Raw genomic sequence first — 14,601 nt, 5'->3', positions numbered from 1 at the left:
AATAAACCTGTAGATTCTTTTTTTGTCCGTTTATCACCGGTAATTATAATCTAAGAGCAATTAGAGTCGGTAATTGAAGTGTATAAGTAAAGTTTATTACAGTTTATGAATTGAATCATTTCTTCTTCAGCTACTGAAAGTTTTTTGAGGGCCTATGAATATTTTCAAATCATTTAGTCTCTATCCCTTATTAATACTCTGTGTAATAATCAGTCCTCAGTATATTTTATATCTCCCCTTAGGATCCAAAATCATTTGATAGGAAGTTTATGTGAAGTTAGCTGTATATGTATTCTAAGCAGTATTTTTGTTTGTTTGGCAAGAGCTCCGGAACTATTTAGTTATATAGCCAAAAACAGCCAAGAGGATGTGTTCTATGAAGATGATATTTGGCCTGGAGAAAATGAGAATGGGTAAGCAATATTTGTGGTTAGTTATTGTCTCATAGTTCAATTTAGTGGTTCCCTGTGAAATGTACAGTATCTACTTTATTAAGAATTTTATTGCTTTTGTGGGAAGGTTTTATATTTATATATTTTTGTTTTAAGATCTTCATATATTTTTATATCCCTTATATCAGTAAAGTACTTTTAAACTAATTTTGTGATTATTTTATTTTATTTCACTTTAAGTTTTATTTATTTAAGTAGTCTCTACACCCAACATGGGGTTCGAACTTATAACCCTGAGATCAAGAATTGCATTCCCTCCTGACTGAGCCAGGCAGGTGCCCCAAATTTTGTAGTTTTTTAAAATTTCTAAGAAGTGATATTTAGACTTATAGTCCCAATTAAGTTTAGTGATAATTATTTATATATTTGATGTCTTTTATAATTCACAGCCTTCAGAAAGTTTATATTAGGCCCTTTGCATAAACCATCAGAAAGTTTTAATGTGAAAAAATTATTATTTTTAATATAGTGCTGAGAAAGTTCAAGAAATTATTACTTGGCTAAAGGGACATCCCGTCAGTACTTTGTCTCGTTCATCTTGTGATTTACAAATTCTGGATGCAGCTATCGTTGAGAAAATTGAGGAAGAAGTCGAAAAGTGCAAGGTACTAATTTTCAGTAACCAAGATGATTGATGAGATTTGAAGTTAAACAGACTGTATATCGTACTATAAATAATTCATTCGTGTTTGAGCCAAATGAAACATGAACTCAGTGATTCTAATTTATGTCTGATTATACTCTTTTTTTAACTTTTGATTTTATTTTCCACGCATTTGCCTTTTTATTAAGATGATGTTGTTTTGCTAACACAATACTCTAAAAGCAGAGTAAGTTTAGAAATGGGCTCTGAAATCATCTTCCCCCATTCCTCTTTTAGTACTTAAAACCTGAGGCAAGATACTTACCCCTCCCATGCCTCCATTACCTCATTGGTAAAATCAGAGTAAAATAGTATCTACTCCATAGGGTCATCAAAAGGATTAACTAAGTTAGGACATGTAAACTCCTTCTAATATTGCCTATTTTTAATGCCTAATGATGCTTGGCTATTTTTTTAACCTGCATTTTTTAAAATTGTCTTTCAATCTAAGTTAAAATATATTTATACAGCATTGTTTTTGAAATAAGTTTTCTACTTAATAAAAGTTACTTACTCTAAGCCCCCAAATTTTATTTTAATCCATTTGGATGCAGAACTTTCTAAAATGTTTCACACATTTTTCCCTTACTTTACAAAGAAAAGATGTATATACAAATTTATAGTTTATTATTTGGTTGCAACACTTTTTAAATGTGTGTGCATATAGACTAAGACAGGAATTTTTTCTAAACCAGTTAATGTGACAAGGTGCTGTTATGAGTGACTTTTTTTTTCTCTTAAGTGTTATAATGTTATTAGGGTAACAGAGAAAAGAAAAACTAAAAATAAATACAACATTCTGAACATTTTTAACTTTTTTTTATAATGTAGGGTCTTCATTAAAATTAGCAGTAGTTTTCATATTGGGCAGTGGTTCCCAAACTCAGCTAATTATCAAAATTACTGAAGGATCTTTTTAACAAACATATTCTCGATTCCGCCCCTAAAGCAATACTTCTCATATTTTAATGTGCAAATGAATCACTGGAGGATTTGTTAAAACACAGATTCTCTTTCACTAGCTCTATGATGAGACTTGAGATTCTGCATTTCTAACAAGTTCCCAAGTGATCACATTTTGAGTAGCCAGACCCCAGAACTTTTTATTTAGTAGCTGTGGGTTGGAGCCTTTTGTGAAAACTCCTCAGTTTATTAATTTGCCTGATGAATCAGGTTTGATTACCATGTCCTCTAATCATTGCTATAATGTAAATAATGCTTAGAGGTATATCAGAGCATATTGATTGGTTTTTTTCATATGCAATACTCCAGGCACAGGTTTGGAGTGTGCTTTTTAAAATTACTTTAAATTTCTTTTATTTTGGGGATACCTGGGTGGCTCAGTCAGTTAAGCACCTAACTTCAGTTCAGTTCAGTTCATGATCTCATGGTACGTGAGTTCAAGCTCCACATTGGGCTCTGCACTGACAGTGTGGAACCTGCTTAGGATTCTCTCTCCCTCTCTCTTTCTGCACCCCTCCCCTGCTCATAGTCTCTCTCTCAAAATGAGTTAAAAAAAAAAAAAACTTAAAAAAAATAATTTTTTCTCCTTTTGCTTTTGTCAGTGGGCATAACTTGTACCCTATTAGTCCTAATGTCCTATGGGCTGGAAGCAAAGACATCTTGCCTGGACTGCCTTCACTATTCATTCCATTTAAGATTGTGATCTCTCTCCACACTGATGATCCCCTTTACCTGCTTTATTTTTCTCTATGCTTTTTACCATCAAAGATACTGTATATTTTCCTTATTTTATTTCTTGTATGTCTCCCTAAGTAGACAGACGCTCAATCAACCAAGCCACCCAGGTGCCCCAATTAAAAAAAATTTTTAAGTAAGAATTTATTATTCCTCCTTGCTGCATCTGAAGAACTTCAGATATTCTTTAAATTACTCATTTGGCTTTTTAAAGAGAGGCATGTCCAAATGAATAATAATGATGTTATATTTTTAATATAAATTCAAATAACAGTTTTACAATTTTTTTAATTTAAATACTTAAACATTTTTTTTTCTNTGAGTGACAGTGAAGCCCCATTTGCTGTACAGAGTAAGTTTCCTATCAAAGAATTCAAAGTTGTTGTTTTTACTTTGAAAGTGTAGAAAGAACACAATGTTTTTCTTATAGTAATAGAAAAACTATTTCAAAGTAGAATTAATAATAATTAAGGCTTTCTTCTCTTCAGCCTTTAGAACAGCAACATGGAGTCATTCCTGACCGAGATGCAGAATTTCGTCTCTTTGACCGTGTGGTAAATGTGAGAGAGAACTTTTCAGTTCCAGTTGGCCTTCGGGGCACCATCATAGGAATTAAAGGGGGTAATATCTCAGTACTTGATGTGTCTTCTAATGCATCTGTATTGTAAAGTTAAAAAAAAAAAAATTCAGTGTCATATCTAAGCAGAGAGCAGCAAAGTTCATATTGTTAACTGTAGTGCACACTTAAATATGATTAAGATGATAAATTTTATGCCATATATTTTTTATTTATAAAAGAAAAGAAAAATATGAGAAAATGGAGGGAAAAGGAAAGAAGCAACTAAGGATCTAAATGATACCTGGCATGAGCTGCTTTGCAGCATAGATTCCCAAAAAAGTCAAACTAGCATGAAGCAGCATATTGGGTGCCAAGGGGTCAGGGTGTTGGCAGCACTGTCTTTTCTTTTCTCAGGCACTCAACCTTTGTCTGATTGTTTGGGCGTGGAATGATAAGGGTCAGATGGGTGTGATGAAACAACAACCCACCTGCTGCTATTTGCTCAACCCCCTGCTTCAACTCTTCAAGTACTGAGTTTATTGGATTGTATTCTAGACAAATTGTCTTGGGACTCTGATAACATAGAAGATTCCTTTCTTCTGACAACCCCTATCAGTAATAGTGACTGTTTGGGATTTTGTCTTGAGAAAGATTTTAAAACTATATCTCTTCTGAGTGGGAAAGAACTCTGTCATCGATTAACCATGTCTGCAAATAGACATGGAGTAAAAAGAGGAATATTCATCATTACTTTCCTCAGCTGAGACCTCATCTGCATAGTCATCTTAACTGAAGGAAGTAAACAGTCCTCTTATCTTTTATAATCTTAATAATTGTTTGAGGAAATGGCTCCTCCCTCAAATGGGGAATTGGAACCTAGAAGGTGAGCTTTAAGTCTTCAGAGGAGAAACTCCTGCCTCTTATTGAGCCTCACTTTCTTGAGTTTAAATTTCAAGTAAAAGTTTCAGGTTAAAAGGTACACCTGGGTGTTGGAGTCTGGATGAGCTCTACAGACTTGGTTTTAGCTGAGCAGTGAAGGACTAGGGATGGGGGACGGACATCCCTCCACTCCTATCACAGGCTAGGATGTTATCAGATATTATGTTAGGGTTTTCCAGAGAAACAGAACCAATAAAGTGGAAAAAGGTAGGGGAAGGGTGGAGAGAAAAAAAGAAAAGGAGAGGAAGCGTGGGAGATGAGGGAAAGAGAGGGATTGGGAGGAGAGAGGAAGGGTTAGTCAATTCTCAAGTACTATGATAGACCCTATTATTAATTTGGGGTTAGAATTCAAAACATTATCATAGCTAATTATTTCACTTTACCTTAGAATTTTGAGTAAATTTAATCTTGCCAGGTATATCTCACCAGCCTCTCTGCCAAATTTATTCTTCTCTTTTACTGTCTAAATTTATTGCACTTTCTTTCTCATATGTCTCATATCTCAGTTATGACATCCATAATCTACCAAGTCATCTCAGCCAGAACCTTGGAGTCATCTTTGGCATCTCTATCCTTTTTATCTACACAGGTCACAGACTCCTATCTAATAATATTTCTGTTCTCTCCATTCTGTTCCCTTTATTGACTAAACTACCATGTTTTCAGATCTTCATCATCTTTTGTCTATCTTATTGCAAGACGTTCAAAACTGCAAACTCCAGAGTTACATCTTTTATTAACTCATTATGAATAATTTCTTTTTTTCCTTTATGAATATAATTTGTTGTCAAATTGGCTTGTATACACAATGCCCAATGCTAATCTCAACAAGTGCTGTTCTCAATGCCCATCCTCCACTTACCCCTCTCCCCCAAAACCCCCATCCACCCTCGGTTTGTATTTAAGAGTCTCTTGTAGTTTGCCACCCTCCCTCTCTGTTTGTAACTATTTTTTTCCCCTTGCCTTCCCCCAAAGTCTTCTGTTGAGTTTCTCAAGATCCACATGTGAGTGAAAACTATGATATCTGTCCTTCTCTAGCTGACTTATTTCACTCAGCATTATACCTTCCAGTTCTATCTATGTTGCTGCAAATGGCATGATTTTATTCTTTCTCATTGCCAAGTAGTATTCCATTGTATATATAAACCACATCTTCTTTATCTGTTTATCAGTGATGGATATTTAGGCTCCTGATCCTGATTCATTCCCCATGTTCTTTGCTGTAGCCTCAGACAGAAAAATAAGAAATGGTTTCCTTCTACTATTTTGCATAAATGATCAAAATTAGTTAATTACTTTCCTCCTAAAACCATTCCCTCATGTGTATTTTATTTGGCTTCCTCAGTTTATTTGACTTACTTGTAAGATTATGGGTGTCATGTGAACTTTTCACAGTTCTGTGCTGCCTGAAACGCTCCTCTCCCTGTTTTTATCATGCTGACACATCCTCATCTTCCAGATTGCAGCTTACATATCGCTTCCTTCAGAGAGACCTTCCTAGAACACTTTGTCTAAAGAGCATGCATGGAATACCACTTCCCAGCTCTCAGATACCACTAGTTTCTTTCCTAGCAATGGACATAGTTGGTATTTTTATATTTGTTTGCTTGTGTATAGTGTTTCCTCCGTTAGACTGTAATTTCCTGAGGCTAGAGATTGTATTTTTTCCTTCTCCAGTGTATTTTTAGATCCCCTTCTTATAGTTGGCATAAAGTTAGTGAACAGTTAGTAAATATGCATAGATTGAATAAACTAACTTAATTTTGCAGCTTTGACAACATCTCATCAAGAATTTGTCATTTAATTAGGGGCTTCTGGGTGGCTCAGTTCGTTAAGTGTCTAACACTTGATTTAGGCTCGGTCATGATCATGTTCAAGCCCCGCATCATCCTCTGCACTGACAACATACAGCCTGCTTAGGATTCCCTCTCTCTCTCTCTCACTCTGTCTCTCTCCCTCCCCAGCTCACTGTCTTTCTTTCTCTCTCAAAATAAATACACTTAAAAAAAAAAAAAAGATTTGTCATGTAATTTAATTGTTACTATAATTTAGATTGTACCAAAATTATTCTTAGAACACATTGATCTTAGCTGTCCTGGTCTTGATATTTTAATGTATTTTATGTAAGAATATAGAGGTAGGAGGTTAGGTGAGACTCAAGTAATAGAAGCTCTTATAATAGAGGTGGATCTACTTATGGATGCAGAGGAGTGGGTGAACTGAAGAGGTAAAGAAGAAGAGAAAAGATATTTTCACAAGACTGTTGTATGTGTTTTTTTAAAAAGTAAACTTTATCAGCAAAGTTTTAGGTTCATAGTAAAATTAAGCGGAAGGTACAGATTTCCCATATACCTTGGGCTCCCATTCCTACATGTTATTTTTTTTTAATTTTTAAAAAATATTTATTTATTTTGAGAGAATGTGCACACAAGTGGGGGAGGGGCAGAGAGAGAGGGAGAGAGAGAGTCCCAAATGGGCTCCCCACTGACAGCCTGGAGCCAGAACCCAGTACAAGGCTCAGTCTCACAAACTGTGAAATCATGACCTGAGCCAAAATCACGTCAGTCTTTTTTTTTCTTATTATTATAATTTATTGTGACGTTGGTTTCCATATAACACAGTGCTCATCCCAACAAGTGCCCTCCTCCATGCCCATCACCCATTTTTCTCTCTCCTCCACCCCCGTCAACCCTCAGTTTGTTCTTAGTATTTAAGAGTCTCTTACAGTTTGCTTCCCTCCCTCTTCTTAACTATTTTTTCCCCTTCCCCTTTCCTATGGTCCTCTGTTAAGTTCCTCCTGTTCCACATATGAGTGAAAACATATGGTATCTGTCCTTCTCTGCCTGACTTATTTCACTTAGCATAATACCCTCGAGTTCTATCCACATTGCTACAAATGGCCAGATTTCATTCTTTCTCATTGCCATGTAGGATTCCATTATATAGATAAACCACATCTTCTTGATCCATTTGTCAGTTGATGGACACTTACTTAGGCTCTTTCCATGATTTGGCTATTGTTGATACTGCTGCTATAAACATTGGAGTACATGTGCCCCTATGCATCAGCACTCCTGTATCCTTTGGGTAAATTCCTAGCAGTTCTATTGCTGGGTCATAGAATAGTTCTATTTTTATGTTTTGAGGAACCTCCACACTGTTTTCCAGAGCAGCTGTACCAGTTTACATTCCCACCAACAGTGCAAGGGGAGTCATTTTCTCTATATACCACCAACAATGCAAGTGCAGTTTCTCTACATTCTCACCACCATCTATAGTCTTCTCATTTGTTCATTTTAGCCACTCTGACTGGCGTGAGGTGATATCTCAGTGTGGCTTTAATTTGTATTTCCCTGATGATAAGTGATGTTGAGCATTGCTTCATGTGTCTGTTGGCCATCTGGATGTCCTCTTTGGAGAAATGTCTTTTCATGTCTTCTACCCTTTTCTTCGCTGGGTTATTTGGGTTTGTTTTTATGGAGCTTGGTGAGTTCTTTATAAATTTTGGATACTAGCCCTTTATCCAATATGTCATTTGCAATAATGTTTTCCCATTCCGTTGGTTGCCTTTTAGTTTGTTGATTGTTTCCTTTGCTGTGCAGAAGCTTTTTATCCTGATAAGGTCCTCTTTTTGATAAACCCCTAGCCAGACTTCTCAAAAGGAAAAGAGGTTTCATGCTTGTAGGGATGTCTCTGGTTCTTTATGATCTTTGCAATGCTCACAGAGTCCCCCTTAGGATCTCTTGTAGGGCTGGTTTAGTGGTGATGAATTCCTTAAGTTTTTGTTTGGGAAAATTTTTATCTCTCCTTCTATTCTGAATGACAGGCTTGCTGGATAAAGGATTCTTGGCTGCATATTTTTCCTATTCATCATATTGACAATTTCCTGCCACTCCTTTCTGGCCTCTCAAGTTTTAGTAGATAGGTCTGCTACTACCCTTATGTGTCTACCCTTGTAGGTTAAGGCCCATTTATCCCTAGCTGCTTTCAGAATTCTCTCTTTATTTTTGTATTTTACCAGTTTCACTATGATCTGTCTTGCAGAAGATCAATTCAAGTTAACGCTTAAAGGGAATTCTCTGTGCCTCCTGGACTTCATTGTCTGTTTCCTTCCACAGATTGGGGAAGTTCTCAGCTATGATTTGTTCAAGCACAACTTTAGCCCCTTTCGCTCTCTCTTCTTTTTATGGAATTCCTATAATACGGATATTGGTCATTTCATTGAATCACTTAGTTCTCTAATTGTCTCCTCTTGATCCAGAATTTTATTGATCTCTTTTTCAAAAGAAAAGCTTCATCTCTTCCCATAATTTTGTCTTCTATTTCACCTGTTCTCCCCTTTGCCTCTTCAGTTCTCACTGTCACCACCTGTAGTTTATTTTGCACCTCATTTATTTATTCATCATGACTATTATTTAGTTCCTTGATCTCTGCAGCAGTAGATTCTTTGCTGTCTTTTATGCTTTTTTTCAAGTCCAGCGATTAATCTTATGACTGCTATTCTAAATTCTTGTTCAGTTATATTGTTTATATCTGTTTTTACCAATTCTTTAGCTGTCATTTCTTCCTGCAATTTCTTTTGAGGAGAATTCTTCCATTTCATCATTTTCACTAGTTTTCTGTCCCTTATTGTGTTTTAAAAGCTTGTTATATACCCTACACCTGCGAGCACTACTATATTAAAGAGGAGTCATACACTGTCCAGGGCCTGGCCCTTTAGGAGATGTATTTTGGAGAATGTTACTTGCTCTCTGTTGTGACTTTGGTTACTTTATCTCCCTACTCATAGTGATGTTTTCAGCCCTCCACTAGGTGTGCTTTGATTTGTTTGTTGAAGTAGGCCTGGAAAGGAAAACAAACAAGCAAAAAACAAACAAAACACACACACACACACACACACACTCACGTATACACAAAAAACCCAAAAACAAAAAAAACCAGAAACATCAGCTACAAGTAAAAGACAGGGTGGAGGCACTGCTGATGGAAGAGACCGTATCCCATATAAAAAGAGAAGTGACAAGGGTGGGGAAAAAGAAAAAATAAAAATTGACCAGACAGAGAAATTATATGGCTTAATCCAGAGAGAGAGAAAGGAAAATAAAGAAGACAATGTAGAACAAGTATCAAGAGAGTGGATTAAATATGTCTGCTTAAACAAACAACCAGAGTAATCAGACTAGAGGAGGGAAGAGATAAGAAGGAGAAAAGAAAGGAAGAATCTCTATATAAATAGAATTGTCCGAGAATTAAACCAGGCAATGCAACAGCACTGGTCTGGAGGAGGGGCTGTCTGGTTGGTCAGCATCAATCCCCCTCCAATAAATATGCAGTTACCAGGCATGGAGGGGCATGGTTTGGTGTAAGCAGGTCCTGCCTCCACTGTGGGTTCTGCTGTCCCATCCCTGAGACCCCACCTTGTTGGTGATGGGGAGAAAAATAGCGACACCCCAATCTCTCCTCCATAGACCACGTGTCCCAAGCCAAGGCGTCCTTATTCTGCCGCAGGCACAAACGACGCAGTTTGTCCCACTCTGTTGACTCCTGGTTCCCTGGCACTTGGCTGGGATTCAAACTCCCACTCTGTGCACCCTGGTACTGGGGTAGTGCTGCTCTCTGGCTGGCAGTCGCAGGCAGGCTTTGTCCTGTCTCATAGCACTCCAGGGAGGATCGCTTTCTCCTACTGCTGCCTGCACCCCTGACCTTGCCACCAAGCCCAGGGCTGGCTCCCCTCCTCCCCAGGTGTGCAATCCAGGCAGCCAACCAGGTCTGGAGAAAGCCCCTCAGTCACAGATTGGATCTTTCTACATCCTGGTTAGTGGTTTTTCTCTTGTCCAGATACAGTCCTATGCTTCCCCAGACTCTCTTTATCTTCCCTTTGTCTCTCTGCAGAAGGGAATCCCTCCCCTCTATTCATTTTATTTCTCCCAGTTCTCATTCACACACCTGTGGCATGTCAGGTGGGTCCCTGGAAGCGACTGTCTCTTTGCCTCCCAGACTCTTGAAGTTCAAAGCCGTTTAGCTTCAACACTGCTTTGTTTGAGAGAGGAGGGAACTTTGGATCCCCCTACTTCTCTGCCACGTTGGCCTCTCCCCTTATTATGAATAATTTCAAACATAGATCAAAGCAGAGAGAAAAACATAACTAATCTCCCCAAAGCATCAAATTTATTTTTTTTCTTAAATAGTTTATTGTCAAGTTGGTTTCCATATAACACCCAGTGCTCATCCCAACAAGTGCCCTCCTCCATGCCCATCACCCCCCTTCCTGTCTCCCCCACTCCCATCAGCCTTCAGTTTGTTCTCAGCATTCAAGAGTCTCTCATGGTTGCCTCCTTCCCCCTCCCCCACTATTTTTCCCCTTCTGCTCCCCCATGGTCCTCCATTAAGTTCCTCCTAATCCACCTATACGTGCAAACATATGATATCTGTCCTTTTCTGCCTGACTTATTTCGCTCAGCATAACACCCTCAAGTTCCATCCATGTTGCTACACATGGCCAGATTTCATTCTTTCTCATTCCCACCATAGCATCAAATTTAAAATATTATTATTTTACTTTAAACTAATACCAGTAATCTATGAGTTTATCTATTTTTCATATAGTATATTCCCTTGCACTATTTTTTGATAATTGTAATCAATGTTTCTCACAGTTCAAAAACCTATATGCTGATTTTTCATCATATGATTTTTAAATCTCTTTTTTTAACAGCTAATAGAGAAGCTGATGTACTATTTGAAGTATTATTTGATGAAGAATTTCCTGGAGGCTTAACAATAAGGTTTGTTTCCTGATGATAATTATACTTTGTAAATATGTCCATGTGGCCAGTGACTTTACTATATTTGTTTATTTGTCCACATTTTGAATTCCGCTTATATGTAAGACGTCATATTTGGTACCAGAGAAGGTAACAGTGAGTAAGATAGACATGCTTTCCACTTTCATAGAGCTTTCATTTTAGTGGGGAAGATAATTGTGTAACTGATTATAATATTAATTATTTAATTAAAATGTGAGAAGTGCTGGGAAGGAACGGTTCAGGTTTCTATGAGTATGACTTGTCCTGAGAATTCTAGAAAGGCTTCCTTGACAAGTGATATTTAAGATGGGACTTAAAGAATGTATAATAGTTAACTGGAGAAAGAGGGAAGAAGAATGACAAATGATCAGGAAGAGGAAATAACACATGCAACAAAGGGACCTCTTCAGTCATTGAAAAAGAAACACAAGTGTGTCTGAACTTCAGCAAGATTAGAGTAAGAGAAAAAAGCAAGAACCACACTCCAGGAACTTATAAGCCAACTTTGAGGACATGATAAGATTTTGGAATCTTGGTCTTCATCCTTAAAGCAATGTGAAGTCATCAAAATCAGAGCTGTGACATGATCAGATTTGTATTTTTGTGGAATTATGGATGCTCATGCCAGACTAGCGTAGTTTGAGGAGGCAGAAAGTTGAGCTGACCCTTGAGAAGTTTGACCATGATGGACAAAAAAGATAACCAGAAGTTAGTGTGTTTAAAGGAAGAGCACTGGAATTTTTTTGTTTAAATTACTATGGATGAGCTTCGTTTATTTTGGGGCAGCACTGATAGAAAATGTATGGGATAAAGGATTGTGATAGAATAAAAGGCACATGGAATATGTTCTCTCACTTAACCTTTGTGTTACCTTGAGTAGGTAGTTGAAAGCATTCTGACTCTCAGTTTCCTCATTTATAATGAAGATACATACTTTACTAAATTGTGGTGCAGATTAAGCGAAGTCCTTTCTAGTCTCCCTTCTAGAAACTAGCTGGAAAACTGAACTGAATTTAGCTTAGTTTCTTTTTCTCATCTATTTTGACTTATTAATGACTAATTAAATAAGAAATTATTACTTTGGTTTAGCCTCTTTTTTTTAAGTAGGCTCCACACCCAGCATGGAGCCCAACACAGGGCTTCAACTCACAACCCTAAGATCTGAGCTGAGATCAAGAGTTGGACACTTTACTAAGTGATCCACCCAGGTACCCCTTGTTTAGCCTCTTTGCATAAAATCACAATTGTCAGTCCTTTTCCAATTAACCCTCAGAATGCTATTATTGTTGTTTTGCAACTCAAATGTGTCTGCTCTGGAATGACTTTTCTCTCTGCAAACTTCAAATGCAGCAGCAGAGTCTGGATCTCATATCTGATTTTATTTTTCATGAAAATGTTTGATCACCAATAACCTTAGCCCAATAACTTTGAAGATACATTTTTAAGATGATTAACTTTTTACTCTTTTTTTTCACTCCTAGGTAGAGGCACTGGATTTCTTTACTAATAGAGAGCTATGTAAAAGATTACTCATATATTCATTTCTGTAATGCATAATCTTTAAGTATAGTTCTCATGAACATATTTTCTACAAATAATATGAAGATTTGTCATAAAAGAATTATCCTTCTCCATCATCTCATAATATAGGAAGATTATATTCTTAGGAAAAGTGGGTAGTAGAGTTAAAAACTTCTGACAAGACTTACCTTAATATCTAATATTTTTGTCAAGACCAAGAAGGAAGGAAATCACACATACTTGTCTGTTAAGCCTTCCTGGGTCTATAACTTTAAGATGGGAAGGTGAGGATAAAAAAGGCCTAGACTCAGTAATTGATCAGGACACAAATGTGATCAAAGTTAACATTTGCTCTATTGTGTAGGGAGAGTTGCACTGAGAACGGTGCCACGTTTGGATACCTTCTGGTCTTTCATAAACCAAACTACAAACCAGTTTTTAAAAAAGTCTTGACATTTAATTCATAAATATTTAGGTATACTCGGATATTTTGTTGCCAGCCTTCTGAAGGCAAACTAACACATACACACATCCCTTGCACACAATGACACCTACAGAAGAGTTGTTTCCCCCACTTGGTAGCACTGAGTAGTCTATTTAGAAACTTTTCAGAAATGTATCATCTTATAAATTAAGATCTTTCTATGATTTCAGGTTTCTCTACTGACTTTAAGAGCAATGTTTACTAATTCAGATAATCAACTGCCTATCCACCCAAAAATAATTTGATATGTCTGCTCCCTAACACATTTAGTACTATTTCCCCCTGAAATAACTGTTTACTTTCAGGTGCTCACCTGGCAGAGGTTATCGACTGCCAACAAGTGCCTTGGTGAATCTTTCTCATGGGAGTCGCTCTGAAACTGGAAATCAGAAGTTGACAGCCATTGTGAAACCACAACCAGCTGTGAATCACTATAGCTCAAATTCATCAATTTCAACTGGGCATTTGGGAGGCCTGAACCATTCACCCCAATCACTTTTTGTTCCTACTCAAGTAAGGTTCTTAGTCTTGTATTTCTTTCTGCCCCCTTACAAGTCCCAGACAGACTTTGTAAGTGGAAACATAATTTGTCTTAGTTTTTAAAAAAATTTTGGTTCAAATCAATTTCAGATTTGTTTTAAGTTAATAGACTAGTAAAGAGTGCTACCGATAGAACTCTACCTCTGTTATAAAATTAGTTATGTTAAGGAAGAAACACATTTTTAAAATATGATCTTGATAATGTCTGTTTTTTCATATATTTACTTTTTACACTAACATTTCCATTTGTTTCTTATATAACTCAAACGTTGTATTATATCTGCAGTGAAATAACATGAATTTGAAAGGTTAACGGAGAAAATTATATTTATCAAAAGCCACTTTCAAGTTTCTACTATGCAGCTCATGGGTGATTTCCTTTATTTTATCTTTGAGGAGACAAAAGTTGAATTGTTTTCTGAGAGACACTTAACCTTATTCCATGTCCCCAAATCTTAATCACATTTTTTAAAAATCTGAACCTCACTTTAATCCAAGTAATATGTGTTCATTATAGACTAATTAGAAGACACAGATAAGGAGATCATAGCAAAGGAAACAGAAGCAAAAATCCTCTCAAATTATATGTAACCACTATTAAATTTTGGTACATATTTTTTCAGAGTTTAATCTGCACAAAATCAATTCCCCGTAAGTAATAGCTGATTTTTTAATATGTTAGATTACTTTTATGTAAGAGAAAGATTATAAGAATAAAATCATTAGGTGTTAATTTGAATGAGATAATATATCAGTATATTGGAAGACCAAAAAAAATCTATTGGTAGGGATACTGATTTCATATAATCCATAACATTTGTTATGCTTTAAATACTTTTTAACTGGGGCGCTTGGGGGACTCAGTCGGTTAAGTGTCCAATTTTGGCTCAGGTCATGATCTCATAATTCATGAGTTCAAGCCCCGCATCAGGCTATGTGCTAACAGCTTAGAGCCTGGA

The 14,601-nt window shown here is 36.6% G+C and overlaps 1 protein-coding gene across 1 annotated transcript in view; it reads left to right on the top strand.

The window, feature by feature from the left end:
- The window catches only part of XRN1 (5'-3' exoribonuclease 1), a 113,220-nt gene that overhangs the window by 68,002 nt on the left and 30,617 nt on the right, over window positions 1-14,601 (top strand). The window contains exons 26-32 of the mRNA XM_077756726.1: window positions 324-413; window positions 922-1,057; window positions 1,865-1,889; window positions 3,114-3,145; window positions 3,282-3,414; window positions 11,007-11,076; window positions 13,408-13,615. Coding sequence (XP_077612852.1) covers window positions 324-413; window positions 922-1,057; window positions 1,865-1,889; window positions 3,114-3,145; window positions 3,282-3,414; window positions 11,007-11,076; window positions 13,408-13,615 — 694 coding nt within the window. The remainder of the gene's footprint in view (window positions 1-323; window positions 414-921; window positions 1,058-1,864; window positions 1,890-3,113; window positions 3,146-3,281; window positions 3,415-11,006; window positions 11,077-13,407; window positions 13,616-14,601) is intronic.

Source organism: Crocuta crocuta, unplaced genomic scaffold, assembly GCF_008692635.1.
Source record: "Crocuta crocuta isolate KB4526 unplaced genomic scaffold, BGI_CrCroc_1.0 scaffold337, whole genome shotgun sequence".
NCBI classification, from domain to species: Eukaryota; Metazoa; Chordata; class Mammalia; order Carnivora; family Hyaenidae; genus Crocuta; species Crocuta crocuta.
Note: the sequence above shows the minus strand (reverse complement) of the source record. Positions and strands in the feature narration are given on the sequence as shown.